At 42.7% G+C, this 23,783-nt stretch overlaps 2 protein-coding genes across 2 annotated transcripts in view; one reads left to right on the top strand and one right to left on the bottom strand.

Moving 5' to 3' along the window:
• LOC139542783 (TLD domain-containing protein 2-like) overlaps window positions 1-19,752 on the top strand; it is a 28,231-nt gene extending 8,479 nt beyond the window's left edge. Inside the window, exons 3-6 of the mRNA XM_071348610.1 lie at window positions 13,734-13,892; window positions 14,005-14,100; window positions 14,251-14,324; window positions 14,975-19,752. Coding sequence (XP_071204711.1) covers window positions 13,734-13,892; window positions 14,005-14,100; window positions 14,251-14,324; window positions 14,975-15,110 — 465 coding nt within the window. The 3' untranslated portion in view covers window positions 15,111-19,752. The remainder of the gene's footprint in view (window positions 1-13,733; window positions 13,893-14,004; window positions 14,101-14,250; window positions 14,325-14,974) is intronic.
• LOC139542784 (potassium channel subfamily K member 15-like) lies at window positions 19,424-23,296 on the bottom strand. Its single transcript, XM_071348611.1, has 2 exons — window positions 22,474-23,296; window positions 19,424-22,154 (listed from the first exon to the last, which is right to left on the bottom strand). Exons 1-2 carry the CDS (start codon window positions 22,754-22,756, stop codon window positions 21,145-21,147), a joined length of 1,293 nt encoding a protein of 430 aa, XP_071204712.1. The 5' UTR covers window positions 22,757-23,296; the 3' UTR covers window positions 19,424-21,144.
• Window positions 23,297-23,783: the final 487 nt, after the last annotated feature.

The following is a 23,783-nucleotide window of genomic DNA, read 5'->3' as shown; positions in this document are numbered from 1 at the left end:
GTTGGTAGCCTAAATCCTGCCTGATGTTACTGCTGTTCCTAAAACCATTGACATAAGTTAGCCCACTGTAACCACACAGTGAGCGAGAGAGTGTGTGTTTGTGTCTGTGTGTTAAGGTTGAGCGATTGTGTGCAAGCCTACATCGCCCGATTGCGCCCCATAGCAATCCTTGATAGTCGATCACTGTGGGGGGCGGTCTTTCTCATGGCTACCAATGTATTTCCACGGAAATATAACGTATATTTGGAAAGTAATAAATATATAGATATTTTTAAAAGCATTCATGATTTGCGTAAATGTAATATACTAACTATTACTCTTGTTAAAAATATGAAATTGTATTACATTTGGTGAAGGGCGCATTATGACTTGTTTAGGACTCGAAACTCAGTTTAAGACTTGAGACTTGACTTGAGACTTGACTCAGACTTGCCTGTTTTGACTTGAGTGCTAAGACTTGAGACTTACTTGTGACTTGTAAAACAATGACTTGGTCCCACCTCTGACTGAATGCCAATGTGAACAAGGCTTTAGACCTCTTAATAAGAAATCCAGCCTGGGCCAAGTGTCACGATCGTCTTGAGTGGAAGAAGTGGACCAAGGCGCAGCGTGTGGAAAATACATTCTCTTTTATTTGAGAATAAAGAAAAACACGAAACGAACACTATTATAAACCTAAACAAAACAACAAACGATCGTGAAGCTATAAACGTAAGTGCACACACAGTGCTACAAACGTACAACATAGACAATTACCCACAAAACCCAAATGCCTATGGCTGCCTTAAATAAGGCTCTCAATCAGAGACAATAAACCACAGCTGCCTCTAATTGAGAACCAATCTAGGCAGCCATAGACATACAAACACCTAGACAAGACACTGACCCATTAAACGTACAAACCCCTAGACAAACAAAAACACATACATTCCCCATGTCACACCCTGACCTAACTAAAATAATAATGAAAACAAAGATAACTAAGGCCAGGGTGTGACAGTACCCCCCCCCCCCACAAAGGTGCGGACTCCGACCGCACAACCTGACATTGAAGGGGAGGGTCCGGGGTGGGCCTTATTACGGCGGCGGCTCGGGTGCGGGACGTGGCCCCCACTCCACCATTGTCAATACCCGCTTTGGTGGCTCTGGTAGATCCTGGCTGACTGGCGGCTTTGGAAGATCCTGGCTGGCTGGCGACTCTGGCTGCCCATGGCTGGCTGGCGACTCTGGCTGCCCATGGCTGGCTGGCGACTCTGGCTGCCCATGGCTGGCTGGCGACTCTGGCTGGCTGGCGACTCTGGCTGATCCTGGCTGGCGGACGGCTCGGGCTGATCCTGGCTGGCGGACGGCTCGGGCTGATCCTGTCTGGCGGACGGCTCGGGCTGATCCTGTCTGGCGGACGGCTCGGGCTGATCCTGTCTGGCGGATGGCTCTGGCTGATCCTGTCTGGCGGACGGCTCTGGCTGACCCTGTCTGGCGGACGGCTCTGGCTGATCCTGTCTGGCGGACGGCTCTGGCTGATCTTGTCTGGCGGACGGCTCTGGCTGATCCTGTCTGGCGGACGGCTCTAGCGGCTCGGGACAGACGGGCAGCTCTGACGGCTCGGGACAGACGGGCAGCTCTGACGGTGCTTGGCAGACGGGCAGCTCTGAGGGTGCTTGGCAGACGGGCAGCTCATCCGGTGCTTGGCAGACGGGCAGCTCAGACGGTGCTTGGCAGACGGACAGCTCAGACGGTGCTTGGCAGACGGGCAGCTCAGACGGTGCTTGGCAGACGGGCAGCTCAGACGGTGCTTGGCAGACGGGCAGCTCAGACGGTGCTTGGCAGACGGGCAGCTCAGACGGTGCTTGGCAGACGGGCAGCTCTGACGGTGCTTGGCAGACGGGCAGCTCTGACGGTGCTTGGCAGACGGGCAGCTCTGACGGTGCTTGGCAGACGGGCAGCTCTGACGGTGCTTGGCAGACGGGCAGCTCTGGCCGGCTGAGGCACACTGTATGCCTGGTGCGTGGTGCCGGAACTGGAGGTACCGGGCTAAGGACACGCACCTTCAGGCTAGTGCGGGGAGAAGGAACAGGGCATACTGGACCCTGGAGACGCACATTAGGCCTAGTGCGTGGTGCCGGCACTGGTGGTACCGGGCTGGGGACACGCATCTCAGGGCTAGTGCGGGGAGAAGGAACAGGGCATACTGGACCCTGGAGACGCACATTAGGCCTAGTGCGTGGTGCCGGCACTGGTGGTACCGGGCTGGGGACACGCATCTCAGGGCTAGTGCGGGGAGCAGCAACAGGACGCACAGGACTCTGGGGACACACAGGAGGCTTGGTGCGTGGTGTAGGCACTGGTGGTAATGGGCTGGAGACACGCACCATAGGGCTAGTGCGTGGAGGAGGAACAGGGCTCTGGAGACGCATAGGAAGCCTGGTGCGTGGTGCCGGAACTGGTGGTACCGGGCTGGAGACACGCACCACAGGGTTAGTGCGTGGAGGAGGAACAGGGCTCTGGAGACGCACAGGAAGCCTGGTGCGTGGTGTAGGCACTGGTGGTACTGGGCTGGGGCGGGGAGGTGGCGCCGGAAATACCGGACCGTGCAGGCGTACTGGCTCCCTTGAGCACTGAGCCTGCCCAACCGTACCTGGTTGTATGCTCCCCGTCGCCCGACCAGTGCGGGGAGGTGGAATAACCCGCACCGGGCTATGTAGGCGAACCGGGGACACCATGCGTAAGGCTAGTGCCATGTATGCCAGCCCGAGGAGACGCACTGGAGACCAGACGCGTTGAGCCGGCTTCATGGCACCTGGCTCAATGCCCAATCTAGCCCTGCCAGTGCGGGGAGGTGGAATAACCCGCACCGGGCTATGAACACGTACAGGAGACACCATGCGCTCTACTGCGTAACACGGTGTCTGCCCGTACTCTCACTCGCCACGGTAAGTACAGGGAGTAGGCGCAGGTCTCCTACCTGACATCGCCACACTCCCTTTTAGCCACCCCCCAATACATTTTTGGGGCTGACTCACAGGCTTCCTACCGCGTCGTCGTGCTGCCTCCATTCGCCGGTATCCCTCCTCGCACTGCGCCAGAGAATCCCAGGCGGGCTCCGGCATTCTCCCTGGGTCTATCGCCCACCTGTCGATCTCCTCCCACGTAGTGTAGTCCAGTCTTTGCTCCTGTTTCCCTGCTACCTCCTCATACCCCCGCCTCTCGGCTTTAGCTGCCTCCAGCTCTTCACGAGGGCGGCGATATTCTCCAGGTTGAGCCCAAGGTCCCTTTCCATCCAATATCTCCTCCCATGTCCATGAATCCTTTATGCGCTGCTCCCGTTGCTGCTTTACACGCTGCTTGGTCCCGTTATGGTGGGTAATTCTGTCACGATCGTCTTGAGTGGAAGAAGTGGACCAAGGCGCAGCGTGTGGAAAATACATTCTCTTTTATTTGAGAATAAAGAAAAACACGAAACGAACACTATTATAAACCTAAACAAAACAACAAACGATCGTGAAGCTATAAACGTAAGTGCACACACAAGCTACAAACGTACAACATAGACAATTACCCACAAAACCCAAATGCCTATGGCTGCCTTAAATATGGCTCTCAATCAGAGACAATAAACCACAGCTGCCTCTAATTGAGAACCAATCTAGGCAGCCATAGATATACAAACACCTAGACAAGACACTGACCCATTAAACGTACAAACCCCTAGACAAACCAAAACACATACATTCCCCATGTCACACCCTGACCTAACTAAAATAATAATGAAAACAAAGATAACTAAGGCCAGGGTGTGACACCGAGGTTAGACAAGCTGACTTGTTAGCTGATAGTCAGCTATTTAGGCATTTGAGAAATAGGTGCACTGCCTCGGTTAAACAGGCCAAATCAAACTACTTCCTTAGTGCTATGACAGACTGTTAGTGATCCCTCTAAATTCTGGAAAACCGTTAATTCACTGAAGAGGGGTAATTCCTCTACTTCCCTGCCTAAGCAAGTCGTTTTAGACTCCTGCATTGTTACAGAAAAAGTTAAGATTTGTGATGCTTTTAATCATCATTTTATCTCAGCTGGTTTCCTATTTTAAAGAAATGGTGGTCATGCTGGTCTTGGCCAGTCAGTTGACTGTTCTTCCCATGTACAGCCTCCAGTTGCCTCAATGGATGATCATTCAACCTCACATGACTTGGGAAATGGTCAGGGTTTTTCTTTTTGGCAACTCACAGAAACAGAAGTTCTTGCTGCCTTATTAGCTATTGACACCAAAAGCTTTTGATACTGTAGTGTAGACCATGTTCTTCTGTTGAATAAGCTGTCCTCTATAGGGTTGTGTACTGATGCTTGTCAATGGTTTCATAATTATCTCAATGACACAACTCAGGCCTTCAAGGTAGCTGGGGTCAAATCTGAGTTCCTTGTATTAAATAAAGGAGTGCCCCAAGGTTCGATACTCGGCCCACTACAGTTTACAATCTATATAAATAACATTGGGAATGCTGTAAAAAAAAATATATATATATATATATATATATTTATACACACACACATTACCAGTCAAAAGTTTGGACACCCCTACTCATTCAAGGGTTTTTCTTAATTTTTCTACTATTTTCTACATTGTATAATAATAGTGAAGACATCAAAACTGTGAAATAACAAATATGGAATCATGTAGTAACCAAAAAAGTGTTAAACAAATCAAAATATATTTTAGATTCTTCAAAGTAGCCACCCTTTGCCTTGATAACAGCTTTGCACATTCTTGGCATTCTCTCAACCAGCTTCATCTGGAATGCTTTTCCAACGGTCTTGAAGGAGTTCCCACATATGCTGAGCACTTGTTGGCTGCTTTTACTTCACTCTGATGTCCAACTTATCCCAAACCATCTCAATTGGGATGAGGTCAGTGATTGTAGAGGCCAGGTCATCTGATGCAGCACTCCATCACTCTACTTCTTGGTCAAATAGCCCTTACACAGCCTGGAGGTGTGTTGGATCATTGTCCTGTTGAAAAACAAATGATAGTCCCACTAAGCACACACCAGATGGGATGGCGTATCGCTGCAGAATGCTGTGGCAGCCATGCTGGTTAAGTGTGCCTTGAATTCTAAATAAATCACAGACAGTGTCACCAGCAAAGCGCCTCCTCCTCCATGCTTCACGGTGTGAACCACACATGCGGAGATCATCTGTTCACCTACTCTGCATCTCACAAAGACACGGTGCTTAGAACCAAAAATGTCAAATTTGGACTCATCAGACCAAAGGAAAGATTTCCACCGGTCTAAAGCTTCTTAGGGATAAGGTCTATTTTTCTTAATTTCCGCCTGACTGACATGCCCAAAGTAAACTGCCTGTTACTCAGGCCCAGAAGCCAGGATACGCATATAATTGGTAGCATTGGATAGAAAACACGTTGAACTTTGTAGAAATGTTAAAATAATGTATGAGACTATAACACAATTGATATGGCAGGCTAAAAATCCAAAGAAAAACCACCAAGACTTTTTTTGTTTTGAGATCCCAGGCTCATATAATGGAAAGCTATGAGTCCTATGTAATTCCAGCTCCCAGATTGCAATTCCTATGGCTTCCACTAGATGTCAACAGTCTTTGTTTATTGTTTCAGGCTTGTTTCTTCAAAAACGAGCAAGAATTTTGAGTTTTTGTACAAAGAGTCCTGGTACAATATCAGTCTGTCGGCACGCGACGAAGAGGACAAGCGCTTACTAATTTTACTTTTCTATTGAACATACTTCTTTCCGAATTAAATATTATAGTTTATTTACATTTTAGGATACCTGAGGATTAAATAGAAACGTAGTTTGACTTGTTTGAACAAAGTTTAGCGGTAGCTTTTTGGACTCCTTTGTCTGCAAGTGGATTACTGAAATCGATGGCGCCAACTAAACTGACTTTGGGATATAAAGAAGGATTTTATCTAACAAAACGACCATTCATGTTGTAGCTGGGACCCTTGGGATTGCAAACAGAGGAAGATTTTCAAAAGTAAGTGATTTATTTAATCGCTATTTGTGATTTATAAAGCCTGTGCTGATTGAAAAATATGTTGATGCGGGGCGCCGTCCTCAAACAATCGCATGGTATGCTTTTGCTGTAATGCCTATTGTAAATCGGACAATGCAGTTAGATTAACAAGAATTTAAGCTTTTACACGATATAAGATACTTGTATGTTCATAAATTTTTAATATTACGATTATTTATTTGAATTGCACTCCAATTTCACAATCTCCTCTGAACAGTTGATGTTGAGATGTGTCTTTTTAATTGAACTCTGTGAAGCATTTATTTGGGCTTCAATCTGAGGTGCAGTTAACTCTAATGAACTTATCCTCTGCAGCATAGGTAACACTGGGTCTTCCTTTCCTGTGGCGGTCGTCATGAGATCCCGTTTCATCATAGCGCTTGATGGTTTTTGCGACTGCACTTGAAGAAACTTTCAAAGTTCTTGAAATGTTACGTATTGATTGACCGTCATGTCTTAAAGTAATGATGGACTGTCGTTTCTCTTTGCTTATTTGAGCTGTTCTTGCCATAATATGGACTTGGTCTTTTACCAAATAGTGCTATCTTCTGTATATCACCCCTACCTTGTAAAAATACAACTGACTGGCTCAAATGCATTAAGAAGGAAAGATATTCCACAAATTCACTTTTAACAAAGCAGACCTGTTAATTGAAATGCATTCCAGGTAACTACCTCATGAAGCTGTTTGAGAGAATGCCAAGAGTGTGCAAAGCTGTCATCAAGGCAAAGGGTGGCTACTTTGAAGAATCTCAAATATAAAATACTTTTTTGGGGTTACAACATGATTCCATGTGTGTTATTTCATAGTTTTGATGTCTTCACTATTATTCTACAATGTAGAAAATAGTAAAAATAAAGAAAAACCCTGAGTGGGTGTGTCCAAACTTTTGACTGGTACTGTATATATACATTTGTATGCAGATTACACAGTGTTGTATTCCATAGCTCCATTGATTGGCCAAGCCTTTTCACAGTTGAAGTCTGATGTTCCAGCATCAGAGGTCACTATTGGATCTAAAGTTAGTGCTAAATGCAAACAAAACAAAATGCACACTTTGTTCTAGGTCCCATAACCCAGATTTAAATTAATTTGTAATGACTCATTTGAACGGTACACAAATTGAGCGAGTTCCTTCCTACAAATACAGTATCTGGCTTAATGACAAGCTGTCATTTTAAAACCATGTCATTGAGCTGTTGAAAAAGTTTAAGTTCAAGGTTTTTTTTTTTTACAGAAACAAAGCATGTCTGGCTTTTGTTAATAGGAAGGAAATTGTCCAGGCCACTTTTATGTCTATTTTAGATTATGGGGATATTACCTATATGCATGCAGCAGCATCTACACTTCAACCACTAGATGCTGTTTTCCATTGTGCCCTTTAGGTTTATTACTGGTGATGGTTATAGAACTCACCATTGTGTTTTGTATCAAAAAGTGGGTTGGGCCTCCTTGAATGTAAGGAGGCCTAATGATAAAACAGATCCATTTGCCATTGGTGAGAAGATTGCATTGCAGGCATATTGTCTAATATATTTATTTTACTTTTATTATATAGGCCTAAATCATAATCATATTTGCAGAGCATGTGTCTCCTTTTCTGACATGACTGGTTTGTTCCTGCTACACAACAAATGTTAGGCTACCATTTATCCATCGCTCTTTCAATACCCAATCATGCTCGAAAGTAAATAGTCCTGTAGTCTATTTAAAATCTGTGCGTCAATCTAAGTAACATAATAAATACAAAAATGTTTGCATTGGCTGCGTCTCGGCCTTCTACATCTGCACTGGAACCGAGGTAAAGACAGCTTGAAGTTGGATATTCAACGAATATTCGCGCATTCAAACCTCAATAGCTTTCAAACCACTTGAGCCACAGACTCCAAATAAGTCATGATGTTGGAACAAAGTACAAACTTTTTACATTCAAATTTCAATAGCTCCTTGGTCATGTGACCTACTTGACTCAAACAAGGTTAAGAATGTCCACTGACTACCCTTGTATATTGCACACCCTTTGTCCATTTTCATCTCACACGTTTTTACATTAATTTTTCAAAATAAAAATTTTCAATAGCGCCTTGATCATGTGACCTACTGGACTCAAACAAACTTCAGAATGTCCACAGACTAGCCTTATATATTGCACTCTTGTTTGTGTCCTGTAAAATCACGCAGTGTAACGTACATTTTTCATAGTTTCAAATTTGCAATAGCTCCTTGGTCATGTCAATTACACACCTAAGAAGCATGCAGTGGATATACACCCATATTGCGTAAACTCTAGTCATGTATCGTCTATATTGTTGTACATTATTATTAGTTTGACAATTAGGGGGTTCAGTCCAGTGTTGTGTTTACCCGTTTCTTTAATATTTATCTACAATAATTGGTAGTTCTAAGTACTTGTTTTTTATTTTTCCACAGTATTTAACAGCGGTACACAATAGGAGAGAGAGATAATATCTCCTTTCATCGTTAATATCAACCATAAAGGGAAAGGGCAAAGTACGAGAGTCATGTTATTGTCCAAAGCAGGGATGGAGAATGAGCTAGTGAGGTAGGCTGCAGTGGGTTTGCTGGTCAATACATATACTGAACAATGAACCACAGTAATGGTGGCCAGAAAATCAATTAATAAAAATGTAATATTGACAAATTAAACAGATATTGTAGACCTTTAATCTTTTCCAAAATGTCAACAGACACTTTACTTCAAATAAGTACAAAACATTTCAGTGTTAACTTTCTCTTTATCCCTGGTTTAAGTACACGTCAGAGCCTCTTCAGTGTGGATAGGGTATAGCATACATTTTCAACAACACAGACAGCACTTCCAGTTTGTGTTCTTCACTCTGAACTCTTTTGTCTTCATTCCTAGGCACAGCACATGGAACCACCGTTGGCATGCAAAACATTCAATCTAAAACAAAACAAAGTGTAACACGTTATAAATAATATCTAATATCAATGCAGTATGACGAATTAGCCATCCATTGTGTTATATCATAACTTGTCTTATATGCCGTCACTGTTGTCAAAAGATTATAAACATGTTAAATAAAGTTACTAACCCAGTCAGTCTTTGGGCCACATCCAGGTTCTTTATCAGTGGCACACATGAAGCAGTTGTTGGCTTTGTTGAACTCTGAAATCCTAGCCATGAGCTGAACATATGGCTGTCCCACACAACAATAAAAAATGTACATTTACTTTGAATTAAATGTCATTACATACCATGGGCCTCCCGGGTGGCGCAGTGGTCTAAGGCTGTGCCACCAGAAATTCTGGGTTCGAGTCCAGGCTCTGTTGCAGCTGGCTGCGACCGGGATGCCCATGGGGTGGCGCACAATTGGTCCAGCGTTGTTAGGGAGGGTTTGGCCGGGAGGGATATCCTTGTCTCATCGTGCACTAGTGACTCCTGTGGCGGGCCGGGTGCAGTACACGCTGACACGGTCGCCAGGTGAACTGTTTTTCCTCCAACACATTGGTGTGACTGGCTTCCGGGTTGGATGGGAATTGTGTCAAGAAGCAGTGCGGCTTGGTTGGATTGTGTTTCGGAGGACGCATGGCTCTCGACCTTTGCCTCTCCCGAGTCCGTACGGGAGTTGCAGCGATGAGACAAGACTGTAACACCTACCAATTGGGGAGAAAAAAGGGGTCAAAAAAATAAATGTCATTACATACCAGACATTTTTAATATATCCTCAGCCATTTATTTTCACAGTTGCTCCATGTGTTGGAGCAACTGGGGGGGGGGGAGTTCTGTGCAACTTCCTTGGCCGTCTACACAACAACAAAAAAAGATGTTTTTGACCTAATTGTCACATAACAGCTAACCATTCATTTATTGAAAATATAACTATCAAACCTGCATTACAAAGATCCCGCAGCTGAAGGTGTCCTGCTGCATGGTGTGAATTATTTCCCCTCCTTTCCACTTTATGTCCACCCAGTTGTCTTTTCCATGGCAGGATCTTCTCATTTTGAAGTATTCTCTTTTTTATGTAAACATAATGGTATTCTGATTAGTTATAGGCAAATGAATACACAGGCCAAAACTGTATGGTGATTTCTTTATCACTATTATCTAGTAGAGGTAATTTCCTTTATGCCCCATTCTACACACAGCCTAAATTATAGGATCTGAACCACTTACAGGACAATAATAAAAGTAGCATATAGGATCAAACCCTATCCCAGAGTGAATAAATGTAGAGAATTTGTAGACTTTAAGAAAAATATATTAAGTGACAGTTTCATCAGTACGTGCTTAAAGAAAGTAATATCACAAAGTTCACAGATGACAGTGCCCACCAAGTCTATGACAATAAAGAATGAATTGTAAGCACCAAAGTGTGTTAAAGTGTGTTTGTCAAAATAACATCTGAAAATGTCAGTTGTTGAACATAAATTGCTATTGCAAATAGAAGTATTATGATATGCAGTTGAGGAATATTCCATTTACCAACACTACATGTAGGACGGACATAAGACATTCCCACATACAGTATACACATACATAGAGGCATTTTTCAGCTATGATTTTTCCACAGCACAGGATGTAATACACCCTTACAACAATCTACTTTTTGATCTTCTTGAGTTCTTATCTGATAAACTGCTACTGTGTGTTAAGAAAGAGCCCCACTTAGGGGTTAGTGTACTCCAGTAAAAAAGGTCTGGTTTAGATTCAAAACTATTGCCCTGTGTCCTCATTCATAGTAGCATGAGAGTCTAGTCAGTGGTAGAATTGAGTTGGCACTTTATTGGCCCATACACCCACAGACCCACAAGGTTGAGGTTACTCATGGACAGTAATTAGTAATTATTAATTTTTTTGCCTTGACGCATTGTGTCTTCTAACTGTCCAATAGGATCCAAAGTGTTAGGAAACATTTGTTTCCATAAATACAAAGGATGTCTGTCCTCATACCTCTGGCACTTTAGTCAGACTGTAAAAACTTTATGATGGGGCCGGCAATGGAGTTCCCATTGACTAAGCACCACGGAGACCAATCAGGAGAGAATACATACAGGTCAAGGGGTGTGTCTGTGCCTTTTGGATTACTCTCTCTTTGCAGAGAACCCCTGTGGTTCAAGTCAAGAGCTACTCTTCCCCTTTCAGTCTGCTCTGCGCATGTCTGAAAGTGACACAGTCAGCAGCCAAGAGTTTTTCACAGTATGTCATAAACAATTATTACACTTAGGAATGTATGTAAAATGCTAATATGTATTAGATCCAGTGCAATGGAATAACTATAATCCACTAAACATTCTGAACCTTGTTTGAAGTCAGTAGGTCACATGACCAAGGAGCAATTGAAATTAGAAAGTTTACAAATTTAATGTAAAAACGTGTGAGGTGAAAATGGACAAACTAAAGGGTGTGCAATATAGGAGGGTAGTCAGTGGACATTCTGAACCTTGAGGTCAGTAGGTCACATGACCAAGGAGCTATTGAAATTATAAACATTGAAAAACATTGAAAATTCATGTAAAATTGCGTGATGAAAATGGACAAACTAAACAAACTGTGTAGGGCCACTGAATGTACATTCTGAACCTTGTTTGAAGTCAGTAGGTCATATGACCAAAGAGCTATTGAAATTCAAAAATGTAAATAAATAATTTTTTAAATAGTGCGGGATGTAAATCGACAAAAACAAAGTGTGTGCAATGTGTGTCTATGCTATCGGGTTAGCTACAATCAGTCTTGAACGTTTTAGGAGTAATGGTTAAAGAGCTATTGAAATTTGAAAAATTTGATTTGTCACTATGTTGGCGGTCCCTAACTGCTGTTGGTGGACTTAAGGAAAACTACAGGCGACTGACTATTCGTCACTATCCAACATGAAACTGTCTATCTCGGTTGTTTGTCAGAAATCGGTCTTCTCACAAAAACGTCTGTAGCGTCCAAACGGTTTGGCCTACAAACTATTATGACCCCACAATGGTGTTTTCCATTTTGCTCAACGACCCCCACAAGTGTCATGGGACTCATCTGAAGGTAATCCATACAAACTAATGGAAGTAAGAAGATAGTTTTGTGCCCCCTCTCAACGGCTTAGACTTTTAGAGGTAAAATATTTGACATGTGTAGGCTACAGTGTTGTTGTGCAATAGTAGCGCTACATAGCCTATTTCATCTCATAGCCTACTATACCAAGGCAGGAGATAGAAACAGTCATGTGTTTGGGTCATGTTGCATGTGACAGATTCTCCCAATAATTTGTTTACCCGCACACAAATCCTAGAATCTCCACCAAACCAGAATTTAGTGAAAAATGTAAACAAGGTTGATAAAGAGGCCCCTGGGGCACCACACACCAGCGAGGTGATTGGCAAAAATACGGGAGCAACGATTGGCTGACTGGCTTGTCAATAAATACCCTGGTGCAGCCTTTTTTACGCATAGATTGGTCAGGTTATATCCCATTACATCATTAGCGTGTGATTGCGGCCCATAATTCGAGGCCTTCCTGCATGTGGGCATTCTGAGCATCCCATTGGTTCCTGCACTAATAGAAGTTCAGGAATGCCCACATGCAGGTGTAGCAATATTGATGTTACACAGGAAACAGAAACCACTTGTTTACTTACCTACTTCATGTACTGTAGCTGGTTAACAACATGCTCAGTAAAGTTTGCTTAACAATACTGAACAAAAATGTAAATGCAACATGCAACAATTTCAAAGATTTTACTGAGTTACAGTTCATATAAGAAAATCAGTCAATTGAAATATTCATTAGGCCCTAATCTATGGATTTCACATAACTGGTCACGGATGGTCACAGATACCTTTTTTTTTAAAATGGGCCTCACAATGGGCCCCAGTATCTTGTCACCGTATCTCTGTGCATTCAAATTGCCATTGATAAAATGCAATTGTGTTCGTTGTCCGTAGCTTATGCCTGCCCATAACATAACCCCATCGCCACCATGGGTCACTCTGTTCACAACATTGATATCAGGTACTGCTCACCCACACCACGCCATACACGTGAGGCTGGTTGGATGTACTGCCAAATTCTCTAAAGCGACGTTGGAGGTGGCTTATGGTAGAGAAATCAACATTACATTCTCTGACAACTGCACTGGTGGACATTCCAGTAGTTAGCATGCCAATTGCACTCTCCCTCAATTTGAGACATCTGTGGCATTGTTGTGTGACAAAACTGCACATTTTAGTGGCCTTTTGTTATCCCCAGCACAAGGTACGCCTGTGTAATGATCATGCTGTTTAATCAGCTACTTAATATGCCACACCTGTCAGGTGAATGGATTATCTTAGCAAAGGAGAAATGCTCACTAACAGGGATGTAAACACATTTGTGCACAAAATTCGAGATAAATAAGCTTTCTGTGCGTTTGGAAAACTTCTGGGATCTATTATTTCAGCTCATGAAACATGGGACCGACACTTTACATGTTGCGTGTATATTTTTGATTTATTTATATATCTTTGTCTGTCATGACTACAAAGCATATTGAAAAAGCAGGACGCCCCCGAAATGCAGGCCGCAGTTGCACCATTCTCCGTTAAATCAATGCATCAGATGTGCAGTGGTAAATTATTGCTGTGCTAAATATGCTCCCTATACAAGTCATGATAAATTGCCACATGAATATCAGTGATACAAATATTAATGTCAGTGTAATTCCCTGTGGTTTCCAGCTAAATGAGCATCTTCCTGCCCGGCTAGAGCAGTGCCCCTGGTCTCTGGTATACAGCACCCAGAGACATGGCACCAGCCTGGGCACTCTGTACAAGAGCATGGGGGGCATGGACTGCAGCACCAGTACCCTCACTGTCATCAGAGACAACTGTGGACAGGTGAGGAGAAGCTGAGGCCTTTTACTTGCCTAAACCAAGTTTTCTCACCTATGCCATAAGGCTGTCTGGGATTTTTATCCCTTGCTCTGTAAACTCTATTTCTTTGTCCTAGGTGTTTGGTGCATTTTGTCCTACTACTCTTCGAATCAGTCTGTCATACTATGGAACAGGACACACATTCCTCTTCTCCTTCTCTCCACAACTCCAGGTGAGATATCCCCATGTCGAGTCTCAGTATCACTGGCTTAGGGCTGGATTCAATCTAACCTAAATTACCAATACTGTATTACTGCATCATGAGTGTTGCTGTTTCCAAACAACAACTGATGCCAAGCTATGATCATTGTTTATTTTCCAGGTTTATGAATGGAAGTTTAGTAACTCCTTCTTTGTGAAGGGAAGTCCAGACTACCTGGCATTTGGTGGAGGAGGGTAAGTGAAAATAGGTCCGCAATCATTAATAAACTATAACTACTAACTGGGCAAAAACTGGTTGAATCAACATTGTTTCCACGTCATTTCAACAACAAAAAATCTATGTTATGACGTTGAATCAACGTGGAAACCCGATTGGATTTGAATTAAAAAATCATTGACTAAAGGACATTTAGTCTTTTTTTCACCCAACTTTTAACCTAAATCGAATGACATGGTGAATTTTTTGTTGATGATTTCACGGTGAAGTCTCATTAGTTGACAACTCATGTAAATCAAAACTGGACTTTGAAATGACGTCTGTGCCCAGTGGGTAGGGCCCTGTGTTTGGCTTAATCATGTCACATGACCTGGATTTTAACCTTTAAATGAAAGCTTTTTCATAAAATTGTCCTTTTTTATGTCAGATGGTCCAGCAACATCCTCAGACAATTGCTTTCATTTTAGATCTAATAATGATTTCAGGAATAGGTGTAAAATAAATGTTAAAATCCTGATCATGTGACATAATTAACCAAAACCCAGGGCCCTAACTATAATTCAACAGAATATGGAAGTAACTAGTGGTCTAAAGGAGTGCTTGAAAGTTGAGGAATTATGCTCTCTTTTGTTTCTCTCCTCCTTCTCCTGCTCTATCATGCTCTCAGTGGTCTCTTTGGCCTGTGGTTAGATGATGGCCTGATCCGTGGGCAGAGCCAGAGGTGTGACACATTTGACAATGACGTGTTGTCCTCCTCTGACGACTTCCTAATCAACGACCTGGAGGTTTGGGCCATCTCCTGAGACAAGGGACTGCATGCTACTGCTTACTTAAACATTATACAACGATTGTGACAGTGGATGGAATTGAAAATGACTGCACCTCTCATCTGAGGATCCAAAGCGTGGCTCCCTGTGCAAGGTGATTCAACTCCATCACCTCAATTTTTTCCATTACAAACAGGCCCCTAACTCACCAGCTTCAGAAGCATTGGGAAAACAGAAATAGAGTACTACTGGCCTCTGGTGTTCAATGATTTAGACCGTGTGTAATAATCACTCCTCTCTGTTGGCCTTATTTTCTGCTTGGTATGTCTGTATCATTCAGTGGAGATCTGGATTACTTCAGAAATACTCTGCTGGGAGTTAAACAATTAAAGGACAGTCAGATTAGCACAGCTGACTGGTCAATCTCAATCAATAACACATGATGAGGGAAGTTGTCTTTATAGGCAAAGTGCCCAGTGACCGTTGATTTACAACTCTAGAGGGCGCCCTTGTCACAGAGCTCCTTTCAATCTCGCTCTCTTTCTATACATTACCTTCAGAAAGTATTTACACCCTTTGACTTTTTCCACATTTTGTTGTGTTACAGCCTGAATTAAAAATTTATAAAAATATATTTAAAAATTGTCACCGGCCTACATACAATACCGCACAATGTCAAAGTGCAATTATGTTTTTTGATTTCTTTTGACAAATTACTTACAAATGTAAAGCTGAAATGTCTTGAGTCAATAGGTATTCAAGCCTTTTGTTATGGCAAGCCTAAATAAGTTCAAGAGTAAAAATGTGCTTAACAAGTCACATAATAAATTGCATGGAGTCTCTCTGTGTGCAATAATAGTGTTTAACAACATTTTTTAATGACTACCTCATCTCTGTACCCCACCTATACTATTATCTGTAAGGTCCCTCAATCGAGCAGTGAATTTCAAACACAGATTCAACCACAAAGACCAGGTATTAGTAGATGGTATTAGTAGATGGTATTTTAAACAGACATTCAATAATAATTTGAGCACGTGTCAAACTCGTTCCACTGAGAATTGAGTGTCTGCGGGTTTTCGATCCTCTCTTGTCTAGGTTTCAATTTAAAACAAAAACCAGCAGACCCTAGGCCCTCCATGGAATGAGTTTGACACCCCTACCTTTGAGCATGGTGAAGTTATTAATTACATTTTGAATGGTGTATCAATACACCCAGTCACTACAAAGATACAGCAGTCCTTCCTAACTCAGATGCCGGAGAGGAAGGAAACCGGTCAGGGATTTCACCATGAGTCCAATGGTGACTTTAAAACAGTTACAGAGTTGAATGGCTGTGATAGGAGAACATGGAGGATGGTTTAACAACATTGTACTCCACAATACTAACCTAACTGACAGAGTGAAAAGAAGGAAGCCTGTACAGAATAAAAAATATTCCAAAACATGTATGTTGTTTGCAACAAGGCACTAAATTAATACTGCAAAAATTGTGCAAAAGCATGTTGTGGTTAATTTCTTTACTCTCAAATGAGTAGACAAACTTATCACACAAGTCAGAGTTATACTTAAACTAAATCTTTATTCACTTATTAATAAGGGAGCAGGTCAATACTACACACATAAAGTGAATCGATTGAGAGCTCTACGATAATGATGGCTGGACGACGAATCACCCTCAGATGATTCGTTGAGAGCCCCGAGACAAATGTACAAAGGTCTTTTATAACCAAGATACACCCCCTTCAGTCTACATGACAAACAACAGATGTATGGAATGGGTCACAGGGTTAAGATTTGAATGAAAGATACTTATAATTCACAGCAGACAATATCTGCTGTAAAAACTGTTCTCATTGTGTATAAACCAGGTTCTGGCCCTGGAGTCATCTCTCTCTCTGGTACCTTATAAAACAGAAACATTAACTCATGCTCTGGAATGCATATTACCCAAAGACATCGTAAATCTCCTGTCAGTGTTAAATCTCCCAGAGGCCCACTTTCAGTTCACACAGACACAATATAGTTATAAGAACCCTCTTCTGTTGCATAAAACAACCATTTGATGGAATAAAAGTATTATAACATTCTTGTAATTGCTCTCACAAGCAATTCACTTTTTGCCCTGAATACAAGATGTTATGTTTGGAGCAATCCAATGCAACACATTACTGAGTACCAGTCTCTATATTTTCAAGCATAGTGGTGGCTGCATCATGTTATGGGTATGATTGTAATCGTTGAGGACTGGGGAGCTTTTCATGATAAAGAAACAGAATGGAGCCAAGCACAGACAAAATCCTAGAGGAAAACCTGGTTCAGTCTGCTTTCCACCAGACACTGGGAGATTAATTCACCTTTTAAGCAGGACAATACCCTAAAACACAAGGCTAAATCTACACTGGAGTTGCTTACCAAGAAGACAGTGAATGTTCCTGAGTGGCTGACACAGATTTAAGTAAAAACTATGGCAAGACCTGAAAATGGATGTCTAGCAATGATCAACAACCAGGGCTTGAAGAATTTGGAAAAGAATAATGGGCAAATGTTGCACAATCCATGTGTGGAAAGCTCTTAGACTTACCCAGAGACTCATAGCTGTAATCGCTGCCAAAAGTGGTTCTAACATGTATTGACTCAGGGGCTTGAATACTTATCTAATCAAGACATATTTGTGTTATATTATAAAAATATATATATTTTTAAATGTTAAAATTTGAATTAAATCCATTTTAATCCCACTTTGTAACATAACAACATGTGGAAAAAGTCAAGGGGTGTGAATACTTTCTGAAGGTACTAAACAGTGCATTCGGAAAGTTTCCAGACCCTTTCACTTTTTCCACATTTTGTTACATTACAGCATTAGTTACATTTGTTACATTTTTTTCCCCTCATCAATCTACACACAATATACCATAATGACAAAGCAAAAAAAGGTTGAGAATTGTTTGCAAAATGTATTAAAAATAAAAAAACAGAAATACCTTATTTGCATAAGTATTAAGACTCTTTGCTATGAGACTCGAAATTGAGCTCAGGTACATCCTGTTTCCATTGATCATTCTTCATGTTTCTACAACTTGGTTAGAGTCCACCTGTGGTAAATTCAACTAATTAGACATGATTTGGAAAGGCACACACCGGTCTACATAAGGTCCCACAGTTGACAGTGCACAAAAACCAAGCCCTGAGGTCGAAGGAATTGTCCGTAGAGCTCCGAGACAGGATTGTGTCGAGGCACAGATCAGGGGAAGGGTACCAAAAAATGTCTGCAGCATTGAAGGTCCCCAAGAACACAGTGGCCTCCATCATTCTTAAATGGAAGAAGTTTGGAACCACCAAGACTCTTCGTAGAGGTGTCTGCCTGGCCTAACTGAGCAATTGGGGGAGAATGGCCTTGGTCAGGGAGGTGACCAAGAACCTGATGGTCACTCTGACAGAGCTCCAGAGTTCCTCGGTGGAGATGAGAGAACCTTCCAGAAGGACAACCATCTCTGCAGAACTCCACCAATGAGGCCGGTATAGTGAAGTGGCCAGACATAAGCCACTCCTCAGTAAAAGGCACATGACAGCCCACTTAGAGTTTGCCAAAAGGCTACTAAAGGACTCAGACCATGAGAAACAAGATGCTCTGGTCTGATGAATCTAAGATTTGAACTTTTTGGCCTGAATACCAAGCATCACGTCTGGAGGAAACCTGGTACCATCCGTACGGGGAAGCATGGTGGTGGCAGCATCATGCTGTGGGGATGTTTTTCAGCGGCAGGGACTGGGAGACTAGTCAGGATCGAGGGAAAGATGAATGGAGCAAAGTACAGAGAGATCCTTGAGATCCCTGCTCCAGAGCGCTCAGAATCGCAGACTGGGGCGAAGATTCACCTTCCAACAGAACAATGACCCTAAGCACACAGCCAAGACAATGCAGGAGTGGCTTTGGGACAAGTCTCTGAATGTTCTTGAGTGGCCCAGCCAAAGCCCAGACTTTTACCCGATCAAACATCTCTGGAGAGACCTGAAAATAGCTGTGCAGCAATGCTCCCCATCCAACCTGACAGAGCTTGAGAGGATCCGCAGAGAAGAATGGGAGAAACTTCCCAAATACAGGTGTGCCAAAATTCTAGCGTCATACCAAAGAATACTTGAATCTGTAAGTACAAAGTACTGAGTAAAGGGTCTGAATACTTATGTAAATGCTATATATATATATATATATATATATATATATATATATATATATATATATATATATATATATATACACACACATTTTCAAAAATGTCTAAACCTGTTTTTGCTTTGTCATTATGGGGTATTATGTATAGATTGATAGGGGATTTTTTTAAATCCATTTTAGAATAAGGATGTAACAACAAAATGTGGATAAAATCCAGGTGTCTGAATACATTCCAAATCTACAGTATATGCACGGGCCTCAAGCCAATAAATCATCAAGGCCATTAATACAGTATCTTTCTAAAATATCTTATTGAGATTCTCTTTCTGACTCTTTTATCCTAACTTTTTCTGTGAAGTGAGAGAATCAATAGCATCTGGTAATTGACTTTATGCACAGAGCGTCTTATTCAGCACAAATGGGAAGTCCATGGAGAATCAGTTCTCTTGTTAGTCACATTTAAATGTGTTTTTTGTGCCATAATAAACTGTTCTACCATTGTGTGTGTGTGCGCGTGTGTGAAACTACACATGACCATCAAGCAGTCAAATGGTCTCAGTGTTGGTTCTGGGAGCATGTTATCTCTATTAGAGATAGACAGCTAGTTGTAGAGTTTATTATATAGAAATGTTAAGGGATTGGGGGAAAACATCTAAAATATGCATTATTTTCATTTTGTTTATGATTCCTTCTCATCTTATCCAGGCTGTATCACATCCGGCCGTGATTGGGAGTCCTATAGGGCGGCGCACAATTGGCCCAGTGTAATCCGGGTTTGGCCGAGGTAGGCCGTCAAATGTAAATAAGAATTTGTTCTTAACTGACTTCCCTAGTTAAATTAAAAAAATATATAAGAATATTTTGTCAACATCAAGACAGGGCTTCGCAAGATTAAAAACCAAACCTGATTATAAATTTCAATGACAGTTGCAAGAAAAACAAGATTTGTCTCATCTGAAAACATAATATGGTTTAAAGGCCCATGGAGCATGGAAATAAATAGGCTTACATATTTCTGAAAGGTCTTGCTACATATCAGGCATGTGCTACATCCATAAAATGTAAATCAACACATAGAAGGCAAACTGTCTCTGTGCATGTGTTGTGCATTAGTACAGGGAAATGTATGCAGGGCTGTTTTTAACCACCTGCTATAAGGACAAGTAATATGATGATTTATATATGTCATTGATATGGTTAATTAAAGGCCATTGCTACCATATTCACGTTCCTATCTATTAATGTCCTCATTAAAACATAATTCCATTAAAGGCATGCAATATGAAGTACTTTCCACAGAATCCGCAGCAACCATCACGCTGAGGACCTGCTTTACTGTGTGTGTGTGTGTGTGTGTGTGTGTGTGTGTGTGTGTGTGTACTTAAAAAACAATCATAATGCCCAAATATCTATAGTGATAGTCATTTGCATCATTACATTTTTGTTAATATAATTATCATGCCGTGTATCATCTCAATCATGCATCTCCACTCTTATTTGCATGCAAAACAAATCTATAATGCAGATAATAATACTAATAAACTATCCAGGAGGAAAAAATATTGGGGAAAGAACAAGCAACTCACAGAGTATTACAATAGTAAGTGAATTGATTCACAAGATACATCTCCAGCGGCTATAATGCAAAAACAACTTAAATTCATCCTGTATAACTACAGCATTGTAATCATTTGATTAGGGAAAATAGGTTCTAAAATTCCTGTTATAAAACAGATTCTCTTGCCTCTGTCAATACTTTAAACCAATTTATTTCTAATCAAGTGTGTGCATCTACAGTGTACTACAACACCTTGCCTATGTAGTGTATTAAAATATGTATAAAATACTTTATTAATCCAACCGTTACAAACAAATATTCTGTCCCACGTGGTGCTACACTGACTTCCTCCGGCAGCAGGGGTACTCCCTGAAGTTGTGCCCAAGCGAGAGTGTGCTGCCTGGGGACGAGAGTCCTGTGTTGTCTCTGGGTCTCCAGCTCTGGATCCTGTAAGAGATGGAGTTGCAGTAGACCGAGTTCATGTTGCACCCAGGTTGCTCCCTGTGGGAAGGCAGGGGGCTCTCACACACCTCCAGACGGTAGCACATACAGGAACACAAGGAGCCCAGGGGAGACTCTGGCCTTCGTCTGCCAGTGCCATGCAGCTGTAAATGCAGCCTCTGCCTGCAGGGGGCACCCCTGTCCCTATCCTCCTGCTCCTCTGCTGGAGAGGAGATGAGGTTGGTGCGGCTAGTGCCCTCCTCCATTGGCAGGAAAAGATTGATGTGACTGCGGCTCTGCCCCATCCTGTCCCTCTCCCTGATCCTAAGCACTCCTCTGCCCTGCCCTGGTCCTCCTCCATGGAGCCCCATGGTCAGCAGGCCCCTCTCTCTCTTGATTGAGGCCCTCTCCTGGGCGTCCCTCCTCTCATCCTCTGTGTTCATGGTGAGGAAGCGCAGCACTACCAGGTTGAGGAAGGCTCCTATCACTGTCAGTCCAACCAGGATGTACATGAAGCTGAAGGCCACATAGGTAGTCTTCTCCTGGAGGTCCTCCTTCTTCTGCAGGGCCACAAAGTCCCCAAACCCAATGGTGGTGAGCGTGATAAAGCAGTAGTAGTAGGCATGGAAGAAGGTCCAGGCCTCATAGTGGGAGAAGGCTGCTGCCCCAACACACAGGGTGCCTATGCAGGACAGGAAGCCCACCAAGACCATGTTCTCCATGGACACCTCAGTCCTCCGTAACCCTAGGCACTGCTTGGCCCTGCGCAGGAGATAGCAGACAAACGTGTTCATCCTCTCGCCCAGGCTCTGGAACATGACCAGGGTGAGCGGGATGCCCAGCACAGCATAGAACATGCAAAAGACCTTCCCTGAATCTGTGCCTGGAGCTGCATGGCCATAGCCTGTGGAGATAGATGGCCACCCAGAGGAACACTCAGTTACTCTTTACTGTGTGTTATTGTAGACTAATAATGATGCTGTTGAAGCCAATGGTTAAGGGATGCCGAGAATAAGGAATAACATGCTACGATATTCGGTGTAGATGTGCAATGTATTAAATTAGACTTTAAAATAGGCAAATGGCTGGCTCTTCTGTACAGTAGACTATTTGCCGATGCAGAACACTGCAGATACACTGTATTATAAAACAATTCCCTGACACCTGTAACACTATAACTCAGCCATGACAAAAGTAGCCTAAGGGAAGCTAGCAAAACTTGCCAATGGTGGTGATGACCGTGATGGCAAAGTAAAAAGACCCGGCGAATTTCCACTGTCTCCCGGCGCGGTGGGGCTCCGCTTGCAGCACCACCCGCTCGATCTCCCGGTAGTCGTCCTCGGAGAAGCGGCACTTCTTCTTCATCTCAGTGCGCTTCAGCTCAAGGATGCGTCGGCGGGAGCTCTCCGTCTCGGATTCCAGTGCGTCGAACACCGCAGCGCCCACCAGCAGGTAGGAGAACATGCAGAGGATAAGAGACAGGGTCCGCACATTTTGCTTCTTCATCTTCAAGCCCTCGGTGCGGAGAAACTCTTACAGGTGGGAGTGGTGCTCACTGTGGTTTAGCTCTCGCCTCTCTGGCTGTGGCGTAGAATCAATCCAACAGCAGGTGTGGCGTGGGGAGGAGGTGCACACAGATAAAAGAGGAAGTGTATGGAAGGTTTCAAATGTAGGCAACGTTGGGTTCTTTTCCCCTTCCAAAAAACGTGCGCTCATTAGGCTACTTGAGTTCAATGTGGATAATCATTGTCGTCAATTACATTTCGATTATTCCCACAATAATATTTTACTGCACTTAGTCTATAGTTTCTAAAATGTTCAATCACCATTTTCTTCCATGTATATTCTAGAATGTTGAGAGATAATCATTGTCCTCGAGATGTTTGAGATCCAACGCATTCTGTCCAAAAGATAAGTTCCTCCAGCGTTTGCATCTCGTTTGTGCATGCGTGATATGAGAGCCTATAGGCTAGATTAGAAAATGTCTGACTTTATTATTTTACAAAATGCAAAGGTTACTGTTGCGCCTGGTTTTCTATTGGAGTATCCAAACCTACTCACATCCAACAAGTGTCCCAACACAACCCTATAAACCCACATAATAAAACATTACATAAATCCCCAAGCGCCCACGGAAAGTAAAAATGCGAACCACATGGCCGCACTCTCTCTCTTTCACTCAATATTGAGAGTGCTGACTCTCCGAATGAAAACATTCAGCACCATGGATAGCGACTAGCGGAGGCGAGCATTGGCGACCTGCGCATTGGAACTCCTTTCATCAAATCAAATGTTATTTGTCACATACACATGGTTAGCAGATGTTAATGGGAGTGTAGCGAAATGCTTGTGCGTGTAGTTCCCGACCGTGAAGTAATATCTAACAAGTAATCTAACAATTCCCCAACAACTACCTAATACACACAAATCTGCTCAGGCTGAATGAGAATATGTACATATACGGATGAGGGATGGCCCGAGCGGCACAGGCAAGGTGCAATAGATGGTATAAAATACAGTATATACATATGAT

This window comes from Salvelinus alpinus, chromosome 17 (genome assembly GCF_045679555.1).
Source record: "Salvelinus alpinus chromosome 17, SLU_Salpinus.1, whole genome shotgun sequence".
In the NCBI taxonomy this organism is placed as follows: domain Eukaryota; kingdom Metazoa; phylum Chordata; class Actinopteri; order Salmoniformes; family Salmonidae; genus Salvelinus; species Salvelinus alpinus.
The sequence above is the reverse complement of the archived record's forward strand: the minus strand, read 5'-3'. Positions and strand labels throughout refer to the sequence as shown.